We start from the raw sequence: 14115 nt of genomic DNA, 5'->3' as shown, positions 1-14115 counted from the left end.
TTTCAGAAAATAATATTTTGAGTAATTTGAGACATGACATATGGTAAGAAAGAAAGACTTGCATTGGAACGCTGGCCTTTATATCTAGAGGACTAGAATACTTCAGTGTTTTTTTAAATGATCACATTCACAGCCTATGCAGTTCCCTGAATACTTTACTATGCTCATTGTCTGAAATCTCCGCAGAAGGCTAACTGTGCTTGTCATAAATCGTACAGCTACTGAGAAGAGTGCAATAAACAGCAATATAGCTTTGAAAGCATAGCTTCCACACAAAGTATATAGAGGCTAATAGATAGATGGGAAGAAACAAGGCAGTAAATTCAATCAAGCTGTTCATTTATAAATGTCAGCAGAACCCCAAGATTGAAGTGATGTCTTAAACTCACTGGCTTATTTATTACATTTTTTGACTCTTCTGTGGTAAGTGTCAGAGTAATAAATAAGGGACAACATAAAACCAAAAGAAAAAAGCATACAAAAATGCAAAAAATAGTACAGATCCTGGTGACTGGGAGAGTTACAAGGAACAGCAAAGGGTGACAAAATAGATAGTAAAAGCTACAAAAAGAGAGTATAAAAAGAAACTTCCAAGGGATATCAAAATCAACACAAAAAAAATTTACAATTATATTAGGAAAAATAGGGTTATCAAGGGCAATGTGGGCCCCTTAAAAACTGATAATGGTGATATTGTAAATGAAAATAAGGAAATGGTGGGCATGTTAAATAATTACATAGTGTCAGTATTTACAGTAGAGGAAGAGGATAGCATGCCGGACACCCCAAGGAAACTAATTTTGAATCAGGGACGGTGACTCACCATAATTAACATAAGGAAATTAACAATAATGAAGAAAATAATGGCACTAAATAGTGACAAATCCCCAGGCCCAGATGGTTTCCAGCCCAGGGTTTTAAAGGAAGTAGGCAAGAACATTGCAGAGGTACAAAGAGGCTTAGGGGTCCGTGTACATAGATCATTAAAATGTCATGGACAGGTACAGAAAATAATCAAAAAGGCTAATGGAATGCTCACCTTTATATCTAGAGGATTAGAATACAAGGGGGTAGAAGTTATGCTACAGCTATACAAAACCCTGGTTAGACTACACCTGGAGTACTGTGTTCAGTTCTGGGCACCGCACCTTTGGAAGGATATATTGGCCTTAGAGGGAGTGCAGCGTAGATTTACTAGAATGATACCTGGACTCCAAGGGTTAAATTATGAGAAGAGATTACACAAACTAGGGTTGTATTCCTTGGAATTTAGAAAATTAAGGGGTGATTTGATTGAAGTTTTCAAGATATTAAGGGGAACTGATGGGTAGAGAGAAACTATTTCTGTTGGTTGGGGAGTCTCGGACTGGGGGACATAGCTCCTGTCTGGGTCTATGGTAGACTAATTGATGGAGAATTATTGCCATGATTAGTTAACAACTCCATTACTATTGTATCATGCGACTATCAAGCTGGTAGAAGGCGAACTAGATGGACCTCGATCTTTTTGCATCTAGCAAGGAATGTTTCTATGAGAGTTGTGAGTCTGTGGAATTCACTTTCAGCATTAGTGGTTGAGGCAGAGACATTCAAGATTAGATTGGATAGGTGGTTGAAGGGATAGGAGAACAGGGTGTGTAAATGTGCTGAAAACTATTTGCTTGCATAAATTGATAAATGTCAACACGGACTGTTTGGCTGAATGGCCTGTTTCTGTGTTGTAGCTTCTATGTATTCAATGCATTGCTATGATTTTCAAGATATGTATTTGCGCCTTGCGGTTAACAGAAACCAAAATTCACCTTGTGTGTACTGTAATCAACGAAAAAGAAACCAATCGTGAACTAACACATACAAAAATGCTTCAAGTTTTGTCACTGGCACTTTATTCTGAAAGATATCCTTTTGATTTTGTTTGTGTAGGGCCCTTGCATTGGTAACCAGCAGAGTTTAGCCCACAGCAGGCTCTGGGATGCAGTGGTTGGTTTCCTTCATGTTTTTGCTAATATGCAAATGAAGCTTTCTCAGGTACGTCCCCCACTACAAAGCTGACAAACACAGGTCTCTGCACTAATAATGTTGTTGAAAACATAGCTGGGGTTGCATGGAGCCCCCAAGGGATCCTCCTAATTTGGAGTTGAAGTGCTGCACGCCCAAATTTCCTCCTTCCAGACGATATCTATTAGCTATTTGAAACCTGAAGCTGAGCTGTCCTGAAATAAACCCCAGGTTCTGTTTTTAAAAAAAAATTGAGAATGAAGAAATGGTGATTGAGTGCTGAGAGCTATTCGGTTACTGAATAATAATGTGGACCGTGGTACTATTATTAATAACTTTTTGACACCAGTACAAAAGAAAGTACAAACATGGGCTGTGCTACAATATCATTTCAGAAAGGCTAAAATAAGCAGATATGGAATAAGGGGGCTGTGGAGAAGCCAGCTGATATCAGCTAATTCAGCAGGGACCAGAGATCAAATCGGGGTCCTTCCTGGTCGGTATGGCCTGATGTGGTACCAAGCCATACAGATCAGGAAGGCACCATTTTTAATTATATTGCCAATTAATTATGGTCCAAATATTTTGTTTTCATTTACAACAACAATGCAGAAAGCAGCCAATGATATATAGGTTTATTTTAACAATAACGGTATTTTGAGGAGGAATGTCATAATACAGTGGATTTTCCTGGGTTTAGCACCCAATTTTTTGGGTCCAGCATAAAAGAAAAGTTGTGCTATCCTGCAGCACCTATGTAGCGCCCTAACAGCGCTGCCCATGTTGTTCCTGTTCCCAAATTTAGCACCTGTGCTTCTTTGTGCCTTAAGGACATTATTATTTAAATCCTATGTGAATGAGATTCAGATGCTGTAATAGTGGCGTGGTCCCATTTCCCTGCATTTACCCCGGGTGAAGGACAAGTGCTGCTTGCCCTGATTAGTTGAATACTATGAGTCATTAAACAATATCAGTAAGAGAAATCATGTTAGTTGTGTAACCTCACAGATTTACCTACAAAGTTAAAGAGGAACTGAAGTAGGAAAATCTTTGCTTTGTTTGAGGAGACCCAAAGACTTTTCGGTACTTAAACCCAGCCAATACTGAACCCAGTGGGGGAAATTCACTGGCTCAGTGGTGTGACTGTCAGGCAGGCAAAATTCCCACTCCAACACACTTACTGTGGCCTGGCCATCAAAAAGAAACTTCTCAGCCATAGACTGCAAATCGTTCTTGGGCCAGAATTTGCTGTCAAAATAATAGTGGGGCTATGGCCGCTCACCGTTATTTATATGCATATGGTACAGCAACTTCAGGTGAGGGGCAGATGTGCGGATAAACACAGAAATCCAAAAGTTGCTGTCCGGGATGTGCCTCTGTGCCGTTAGCTTCGCAAAAACGACATTTCGCCATCTGCCTCACCATTGAAATGGCGTGAAGTTGCTGTATTTGAGCAGTAGATACAAACTAAACTCGCCACAAAAAGTTAAGTCTTGTCCATTTAAGTCTAAGTACCTTTTTAACAATGTGCTAAGTGTTAATTACTGCCAATCAAACTCTCTGGCACTAAAAATTAACTATTATAGATGTGGAGTCTCATTCCTTCAGGTTTTAATTGTTGTTAGAGATTTTAAAATGTCAAATTTTTAATTTTACTTTTCCTATCAGTCTCTTTCTTTTTTTTTTAATCCAATCTTTCTTTCCCTCTCTTTATTTCTCTTTCTATACCTGATTTGACATTGAATTCACCCACTCAAATTTACACTTCTTCTCAATCCTTGCGCTGTTAATTTCTCAATCCTTCAATCTGATTGGTTAAGGAGATACCCTGTTGGTTGCCCTGTTTCCCTCGCTGCAACATTATCAGCTCGCCCTTTCAGCAACTTGCCACGCAAAAAACTTAAAAACCTAAACGTGCAAGGGCAAGTCTAACTAACTGCAGGTGCCGTTAGATGCTCTGCCACAGCAAATTACGGCCCATTATTTCAATAATAATATAATGCTCTAAAGTGTACTTATTGTCTAAGATATGTAAAATGGGAAAGTATGCTGTGGGGGAGCAATTGACAACTGAAGTACAGTATAGTCAAATAATTCATCTGGATGAATAATAGTACTGCATGGACAGTTTATAATTTCTGACTGCACAGACAACATAGTTGAGACGGGTAAGCTTGCCCACAAGGAACATTGGAATTTTAACTTTGCCTCCGCAGTTAAATCTCCAAAACTTCAAATGTTATAGCCCCTGGGTTGTTCGAGCCATGGGTTCTATGGGTTGTCGCGATACTGGGTTACTTTAGGATAACAAGGCGCGAGACTCTCCTAGCACAGCATTCAGATTCTTTTCTACTTTTGATATTTTAAAAAGAGAAGTGAATGAATCTATTTATATTTCTCTAAAGTTGCAACTGTCAAAGCTGATTTGACTTTGCTTGCTGAAAGCCTTTACAGTGATTGTGTTTAACACGAACTTCATCCAGGGCTTGAGTGTTTATGTATGTTAAAATACTGTGATATTGAAATATTTTGATAGATTTTAGTTTCTAAGCTATTCTACTCCTCTCTTGACTGTCCTAAGTGTCAATTCAAATCATGAAAGATAACTAAATAGCTTAGGGCTTGTTTCTTTTCTACTATACAAAAATGAACTAATAAAAACTTGGAAATGTTTGTTTTTGTTTTTAGGATTCCAGCCAGATTGAGTTGCTGAAGGAGTTGTTGGATCTGCAGAAGGATATGGTGGTGATGCTGTTGTCACTGTTGGAAGGTTAACATTTCTTACATGCTGTGCACCTTTAGAAGATCAGTTAGCATCTGGTCTAATGGAGCATGTTTAGCTAATGCTATGAATGTTCTCATCTGTCAAAATATTAATTTTTATCAGAGATTTACATCACTTACCTTCTACACATTTTTAATAACGATATTGTTTAGTCCAGTTACAAATATCCAGTTCTGCATCATTTTAAAATGATTCACTAAATTTAATCAAGTCAGTAATAATACTTTTAAGGTTGGTCTTGATTACATATTGCTCACTGAAGTGGTGTATGTATGTGTATATACACATATATATATATATATATATATATATATTTGTGAGACTACAAAAATAGTCATCCTATTTTATTTGCTATCGTGTCCCAAACTGAAACTACTTTATCTCTTTAAACTTCTTTATGTTTCAGGTTTAAATCTTTTTGGGTAATGATATGAATGCAGATGTATTATACCTTGTAAAAAAAATCCAGACAATTGTATTTGTTTTTGTTGAATTTAATTCATAAATTATTTTTATGCATTGACAATTTCTTGAACATTGGCTTCAAAAATGTATATATCTGGATTAATGAATTTATTTTTAGAACACTTTCTTAGTGTTTGTGTTCACTTTAATTTACTGTGCTCTTCTCTACAAATCTTAGGTAATGTCGTAAATGGAACAATAGGCAAACAGATGGTAGACACGTTGGTTGAATCTTCCAGCAATGTGGAAATGATACTCAAGTTCTTTGATATGTTTCTTAAATTAAAGGATATAACCACTTCTGATACCTTCAAAGACTATGACCCAGATGGTAAAGGAGTGATCTCAAAAAAAGAATTCCAAAAAGCTTTAGAGAGTCAGAAGAAATACACACAATCCGAAATAGAGTTCCTATTTTCTTGTGTTGAAGCAGATGAAAATGATATGTTTAACTATATAGAATTTACTGACCGATTCCACGAACCAGCCAAGGACATTGGTTTTAATGTAGCTGTATTACTGACCAACTTATCTGAACACATGCCCAATGATAGCCGTCTGCAGACCTTTTTGGAACCAGCGCAAAGCGTTCTCACATACTTTGAACCCTATTTAGGACGCATTGAGATTATGGGTGGTGCAAAACGCATAGAAAGGGTCTACTTTGAAATCAGTGAATCAAGTAGGGCACAGTGGGAGAAACCTCAAGTCAAGGAATCCAAAAGGCAATTCATCTTTGATGTTGTGAATGAAGGAGGAGAATCAGAAAAAATGGAACTCTTTGTGAATTTTTGTGAGGACACCATATTTGAAATGCAACTAGCATCTCAAATCTCTGAACCTGACACAGCTGAGAGACCTGACGATGACGAAGAGGAGCCTACCCCTATTGAAGAAGGAGAAGATCAGGAGGTGCTTCAGTCATCAAGTGCATTTGCATTGGCTTGTCATCATTTCAAAATTAGTTTGTTGAAATTTTTCAGCATCTTCACATTTAAAAATATCAGAAGGCAATACAAGAAGATTAAGAGGATGACAACCATAGAGTTATTAATGGCACTTTTCTCCTTCTTCTGGATGCTGTTCATTGGCTTTATCTTCTTTATCTTCAATGTAATACAAGGACTTTTTCAGATTGTGTGGAGTGCCATGTTTGGGGGTGGCTTAGTTGAAGGTGCCAAAAACATCACTGTCACAGACCTTTTAGCTAGCATGCCTGATCCAACACAACTTGGAATTCATGGAGATGTGACTGAGTCAGAAAGAGCAGAAATTCCTGAGGCAGATGTTTTAGCAGAGCTTGAGTCCATAGTACAAGGTGAGAAAAGTGAATCAGAGATGATGCCCGATATATTTGGTACAAGTTTGAAAAAAGGGGGTGGCAAAGCGGCCAGTGACATGCATGGAGGTCTTGGTGATGTCACAGAGATTATAGGAGTAGACAGCCCTCCTAGTATTGAGAAAGCATTATGTCAAAAAAAGAAAGCAGAGGTAGGTTTTAAAAACATTTTCCGTTTTTCAAAATTTCAACTTCACTATTTTAATTGTCATAAAGCTTTCAGTCTAAATGTTTTATTGTGTTTTATACTGAATTTCAAGGTTGAACAAAAGAGTAAAGCTGAAAATAAAACAGAGCCTGAGAAGGCTGAGTAAGTTCCCCTAACAGCAAATCGATTCAAAGAATTTCAGTTAAAACTGTGAGTTGTTGCCAGGTAAGTGACTTCTGTTTCCTGGTGTGCTCTTGTCTTGATAGCACAGAGGATGGCGAGAAGAAGGACAAAGCCAAAGAGGAACAGCCAATTGAAAGTGAGGGACAAGAGCAAAAGAAAAAGAGACGACATGGGCAGAACAAAAAAGAGCCCGAGGCATTCTTGGCAAGCTTCTGGGAGGGCCTGGAAATCTACCAAACCAAAACTGTGGTATGTGGCTAGGTTTAGTATGATATTTTAAGAACATAAGAATATAAGAACATCAGAAATAGGACCAGGAGTAGGCCACATGGCCCCTCAAACCTGCTCTGCCATTCAATAAGATCATGGCTGATCTTCTACCTCAACTCCACTTTCCCACCCTTGATTTGTGTTTGCTGCCTAATTACATATTATATAAAATAAGCTTTTGCTTAAGTTTTGACCCATTTCTGTCTATTAAAGGCAGCAGTATTATATACAAGGGTGTAACACTAGAGATGTGTGCATGACCGGATAGTCTTTGAAATGATTTTGCTTAAGGCTGCTGAATTTAGTTACATGTCTTGTAGGCCGAGGATATTTTTTAATAATATGATAAGCTTTTGTTACTTCCAGATTCCACTATACCAATGCTCTCCCGACCAGCCTCCCATCTTCCACCCACCATCAACTTAAGCTCATCCAAAACTCTGCTGCCTGTATCCTAACTTGCACCAAGTCTTGTTCATCCATCACCCCTGTGCTGGCTGACTTACATTGGCTCCCGGTCCCCCAATGCCTCCAATTTAAAATTCTCATCCTCATGTTTAAATCCCTTCATGATCTCACCCTTCCCTAACTCTGTAACCTCCTCCAGCCCTACGACCACCCCACACCCCTCCCACCCCCCCAACCAACCAATTGCCTTCTCAAACTCTCGCTTCCCCTGTCTCTGGCCTTTTGTCTATCCTTCACCTGCCTTTGGCCCACCATTGGCAGCATACCTTCAGATATCTTGGCCCCACACTCTGAAAATCCCTCCTTAAACCCCTTTGCCTTTCCACATCCCTCTCCTCCTTTGAGTTCCTCCTTAAAATCCACCTCTTTGACCAAGCATTTTGGTCACCCAATATCGCCGTCTTTGTCTCTGCATTCACTTTTGTATGATTATACCTCTGTGAAGTGCCATGGGACATTTTTCAATGTTAAAGACGCTATATAAATGCGAACTGTTGTATAGCACAGGTCAGATGCAGAATTCCACTCTCCTTTAACCTCAAGTGCTGAACAGCACACGTACTGTTTGAAAATATTTCTACTTTCCAGCTATTCATCTTTGAGTAAGATTTCAAAATTAGGTATGGCTTGTCCAGTACTCCATTCCTACTAGGACCTGGCTAGAACTTCAAAATCTCTGGCACAACAATACTATCTTTTCACCTCTGGAACCTGAATTTAAATCCAGCCAGGAATAATTTGATGAAACTCCTCTCTGTCTGCTGGTTGTAAGGACCCTCTGTGAAATGAGTTTGGACAGTCCACAACCCAGTTCCTCGAGCCATAAGGATTGCTGGTGTCAAAAATAGCGCATTAGCGAGTTTTAATGTATTAACCAGCATATGGAAACAGGGTATCCGTGATCTGGCTAATACTACAACAAATGACAAACTGACTGATCCTTGCCCAGTCTCCTGCATTTCAGTGACAAAAAAAAGTTGAGTGCCTTTGTCACTTTTGCTGCTACTGTACTGGCAGCATGGTCCCAAATTTGTCCTTTAGTTGTAGTTTTGGCTCCAAAAGATGGAACAATTCATCTATGGCCTCCTTGCTAAGGAATAGACTGCTCACACATTGTTCTTTGATGAAGTCAAAGTAGCTTTGTTGCCAACGCAAAGTGAGACTTATTGATGAACCTGAGACTTGCTGATGCATTCATACTTTTGTATGGACTGAAACGGCTGAGCTGGTGTTTACAATGTATCCTGGCTCACTGCATGTTGGACCTTTGCCAACTCTCCCGACTGCCTTAATGCCTTTATAGCCGATGTTATTAATGTTTTGTGAGCCAGCAGAAAAGCATGAGCAAATTTGCATCTTTGTCTTCATTTGTTGATTAACAAATCAAAAAAATGTGAATCTTTGCCTCAACATGCGTTGATCCAGTTTGATTCCCAGAGTAATTTTAGGAGTGGGCAAAAATATACTAATATTCCACTAATACTAACTCACCAAATTACTACATATAAATGCACACTTAGCAATAATTTCACCTCCACTGCCCCGCCTCCCCGTCTCTGTACCTGCTCGGAACATTTACTAAAATGTTAATTTTTATTGATGTCTGCATAACAAATTCAATTTTGATCAAAAATTACGATTTCAGACATTATCTCCAACTTATTGACTCAGTAACAAAAATGTATTTCTAAGTCCGTGTATTTGAGAAGTTGACTGCACCAGTGACTGTGCACTCTTCATAATGCCAAAATAATCACTGGTATAGTTAATCTCCCAATGTACACACTTTATCAATCTTTATTGCCTCATCTGTGGACATGAGTGATAATTTAATCAAGAAGTCATAGTGATATTACATAGAATGTACAGTACAGAAACAGGCCATTCGGCCCAACAGGACCATACCAGTGTTTATGCTCCACACAAGCCTCCTCCCTCCCTACTTAATCTAACCCTATCAGCATATCCTTCTATTCCTTTCTCCCTCGTGTTTATCTAACTTCCCCTTAAATGCATCTTTGCTAGTCGCCTCAACTACTCCTTGTGGTAGCGGGTTCCATATTCTAACCACTCTCTGGGTAAAGAACTTTCTCCTGAATTACTTATTGGATTTATTAGTGACTATCTTATATTTATGGCCTCTAGTTCTGGTCTCCCCCGCAAGCGAAAATATCGTCTCTACATCTACCCAATCAAACCCGTTCATTATCTTAAAGACCTCAATCAGGTCACCCCTCAGTCTTCTCTTTTCTAGAGAAAAGAGCCCCAGCCTGTTCAATCTATCCCGATAGGTATAACCTCTCGGTTCTGGTATCAGCCTAGTAAATCTTTTTTGTACCTTCTCTGGTGCCTCTATATCCTTTTTATAATATGGAGACCAGAACTGTTCACAGTACTCCAAGTGTGGTATAACCAAGGTTCTATACAAGTTTAACATAACTTCTCTGCTTTTCAATTCTGTCCCTCTAGAAATGAACCCCGATGCTTGGTTTGCCTTTTTATGGCCTTATTAACCTGTGTTGCTACTTTTAGTGATTTGTGTACTTGTACCCCAAGATCCCTCTGCTCCTCTACCCCATTTAGACACTTATTTTCCAAGCAGTTTGTGGCCCTCTTATTCTTCCTACTAAAATGTAATACCTCACATTTATCTATATTGAAATTAATTTGCCAATAACACGCCCATTCTGCAAGTTTATTAATGTCTTCCTGTATTTTGTCGCGGTCCTCCTCAGTGTTAACCATATCCTCAATATGGTGTCGTCTGCAAATTTTGAAATCGTACTTCTGATTCCCGAGTCCAAATCATTTATGTAAATGGTGAACAACAATGGTCCCAGCACCGATACTCGTGGAACACCACTTCCCACCTTTTGCCAGTCTTAGTTATTACCTTTAACCCCTACTCACTGTTTTCTGTCTTGTAACCAGCTTGCTATCCATTCTGCTACTTGTCCCCTGACTCCACATGCTCTGACCTTAGTCATGAGTCTACAATGCAGTACCTTATTGAAGGCCTTTTGAAAATCCAAATATATTACATCTACTACATTACCCTTGTCTACCCTTTCTGTTACTTCTTCAAAGAATTCAGTAAGGTTGGTCAAGCATGACCTTCCCTTTTGAAGTCCGTGCTGATTATTCCTTATTATATCTTTGGTTTCTAGATGTTTTTCTATTACATCTTTGATTAAAAATGCCATTATCTTCTCTACCACCGACGTTAAGCTAATTGGTCCATAGTTCCCTAGACTGGTTCTATCTCCCTTTTAAATATAGGTATCACATTAGTTGACTGGCCAGTCCTCTGGCACTATTCCCTTTTCAAATGAACTTTTATGTATATAGTGCCTCTGCTATCTCTTCCCTAACTTCTTTTAATATACGTGGATGCAATCCATCTGGATCAGGTGTTTTATCCTCTCTAAGTTTGATTAGTTTATCAATTACCTCCCCCCATTCTATCTTAAATGTCTTTGTATCTTATTTGATCTCTTCTAATGTCATGCCCACCACGTTAGTCACCCTGGTAAATATTGAGGTAATTATTTAATGTTCCTGCCATTTCACTGTCATTACCTGTGAATTTATCGTGTGTATCCCTTAGTGGCCCTATCCCTATCCCTATCCTGATTTTTCTTTTATTATTTGTTTCTGTAGAATACTTTATTTCATAGTTTCTCTTTGCCTTCCTAATTTTTTTTTAACTTCTTTCCTAACCTTTTCATATTCCCTTTTGTCATCCTTTCTTTTGTGGTCTGTGTACTTAGTGAATGCCTTTTTCTTTAGTTTCAATTTTGCCCTTATTTCTTTATTCATCCATAGTGTGTCATTACTGGCTAGATTGTTCTTGCTTTTTAGTGGGATATATTTCTCCTGGACTCTATTGATCACTGTTTCAAATGTTTCCCACAGCTGTTCTATTTCTTTGTCAGTAAATTTTTCCAATTTATTTTCCCTAGTTCCATTCTCATCCCCTGAAAATCAGCTTTTTTCCAATTTATTACTTTGGTCTTTGTCTTACTTATATCCTTCTCAATCTTTATCTTAAATCTTACTGTGTTGTGATCGTTATTGCCCAGATTTTCCCCTACACTTACTTCTCTTATCCGTTCTAGTTCATTTCCTATTACTAGATCCAGTAGTGCTTTCTCTCTTGTTGGGCTTTTTACATACTGGGTAAGAAAAGAGTCCTGCACACATTGTAAAAACTCCATTCCCTGTACCCCTTTACCTACCTCTTCTTGCCAGTTTAATTGGGGATAGTTAAAATCTCCCATGTTTATTATTCTATGTCCTTTACTCATTTCACATATTTTTTCCTCCACCTCCTTTCCACTATGGTGGTCTGTAGTATACCCCTATTAATGTGATCAATCCCTTCTTATCTTTTATTTCAATCCATATGGATTCTGTTTCTATTCTTCTGATGGTTATGTCCCTTTTTTCTACTGCCATTATGTTATCTCTAATTATTGCAGCTACTCCACCACCCCTTCATCCTTCCCTATCCTTTCTGACTATGTTATAACCTGCAATATTTAGTCCTGTCCTATCCTTTATGTAGCCATGTTTCAGTTATTCCTACTACATCTGGTTCATCGCTACAGATTATTGCTTCCAGTTTCCCCGTTTTATTTTGGATGCTGTGTACATTGCTGTACAGTTTAATTCATCTTTAATAGTTATTCCTTTACTTTATTTTCTTACAGTCCTTTTATACTTCTGTTTTATAACTGTATTTGTTCCTTTACCGTTTATATTATCTTTATTCCTTACCCTGGTCTGATCTTTACACTCATCTCCTGTTTCTTTTATCTTTAAGCTTTTGTTATGGCTACCAGATCCCTCCCCCCATCTTGCTAGTTTAAAGCCATATGAACCACCCTATTTATCCTTTCCGCTAGGACTCTGGCCCCATTCTGGTTCAGGTGGAGCCCATCCCAGCAGTACAGCTCCTTCCTGTCCCAGTACTGGTACCAGTGTCCCATGAAATGGAACCCCTCCTTCCCACACCTCTCTTTCAGCCACGCATTCACCTTTCTGATCTGCCTAACCGTATGCCAATTAGCATGTGGTTCGGGTAGTAAACCTGAGATTAGCGCCTGTGACGTCCTGCTTTTTAATTTAGTTCCTAGCTTCTGATATTCCCTTAACAGGACCTCCTCTTTGTTCTTTCTTATGTCATTGGTGCCGACATGGACCATGACAACTGGAGCCTTACCCTCCTTTAGGGTCCCTCTCCAGTTGCTCCGAGATGTCCTTTACCCTTGCACCAGGTAGGCAAGACACCCTCCTGGACTCTCGGTCGCGACTGCACAGGACTCTATCTATCCCCCTAATTATAGAGTCCCCTATGACTACAACCTTTCTATTCTGATCCTCCCCGTTCCCCTCTTCCTCCTTGGATTGTCTCATGCTGCACGGTGCCATGGTTAGCATTCTGGGCATCCTCCCGGCAGCCTTCATCCTTATCTCATATCTTTTGGATAGGACCAATGTCTCTGGGACCTCCTGCTCTACCTCCCCCTCCCTTATGTGTCAGAGTGTCTCTAACTCACACTCCAGCTCAAAGTCTCTGAGCTGGAGTGTCACAAGCCTGAGACATTTATGGCAGATGTGGCAATCTGGGACAGTCTCGCTGTCCACAAACTGCCACATATTACAGTCCCGACACTGCCTGTACTGCTATTTCTAGTTTTATAAACTGCACAATGAAGCACATGTAAAACTCAAGGTTAATTGACAATTTTCTCTGTCATCATTGTATATATTTATAGTATGGTTACCTCAATAAATTAGTACAACCCAGGGCTGAAATTGAAATTACATTGAATTGAGGCTGTGACATCATCGCTACAGAACGATCCTGCCAGCTGATTGACAGGCAGGGATATGATGGCAATTCTTTTGCAACTGGAGTGCAAAATTGAAGGACTATAAATATGACCGTATTTATTAGAAAGGCATTTTGTATAAATGTAACATTCTACACAGGTTTGTTGTTAGCTTCTACTTTTCAGTTTTGACATATTTAAACAATTTTAAAATGGTCACAGGAAAGGATTGATGGTGCAGGGGCTGAATTCCAACCTCAGCTGATATATGCACTTGGGTTTTTTGCAGATAGCGGCAGGTCATCTATTTAGTGTCACACTGATTGAAGCCATGGTCTTTTTACTAATTGAAGGGAAATCAAATTAGCTGCTGCTTCAGCTTCAGTTGCTTTTTAGCAACTCTCACCAGCTAGCTGCAGACTATGGGTACAGGATGTGAACAAATCCACCATCAACGACCCTTCCTATTCTGTCAGTGGGAATCCAGAGACACTACCATGGTTTTAAGTGGATGTGGCTGCTGCAGAAGTTACCCTTCAATATAAATGTTTCTACAGCAGTGGGAAGATGTTCTGCAATACAAATATAAGAATGTAATAAAATAGGAGTCATGTGTAAAACA

The 14115-nt window shown here is 39.0% G+C and overlaps 1 protein-coding gene across 1 annotated transcript in view; it reads left to right on the top strand.

Annotated features, from left to right (window-relative positions):
* Window positions 1-14115, top strand: part of ryr3 (ryanodine receptor 3) — a 399971-nt gene that overhangs the window by 345945 nt on the left and 39911 nt on the right. Inside the window, exons 86-90 of the mRNA XM_067991361.1 lie at window positions 1924-2028; window positions 4687-4768; window positions 5427-6739; window positions 6848-6897; window positions 7002-7167. Coding sequence (XP_067847462.1) covers window positions 1924-2028; window positions 4687-4768; window positions 5427-6739; window positions 6848-6897; window positions 7002-7167 — 1716 coding nt within the window. The remainder of the gene's footprint in view (window positions 1-1923; window positions 2029-4686; window positions 4769-5426; window positions 6740-6847; window positions 6898-7001; window positions 7168-14115) is intronic.

The sequence above is a fragment of the Heptranchias perlo genome, chromosome 10, assembly GCF_035084215.1.
Source record: "Heptranchias perlo isolate sHepPer1 chromosome 10, sHepPer1.hap1, whole genome shotgun sequence".
Taxonomy (NCBI): Eukaryota; Metazoa; Chordata; class Chondrichthyes; order Hexanchiformes; family Hexanchidae; genus Heptranchias; species Heptranchias perlo.
The sequence above is the reverse complement of the archived record's forward strand: the minus strand, read 5'-3'. Positions and strand labels throughout refer to the sequence as shown.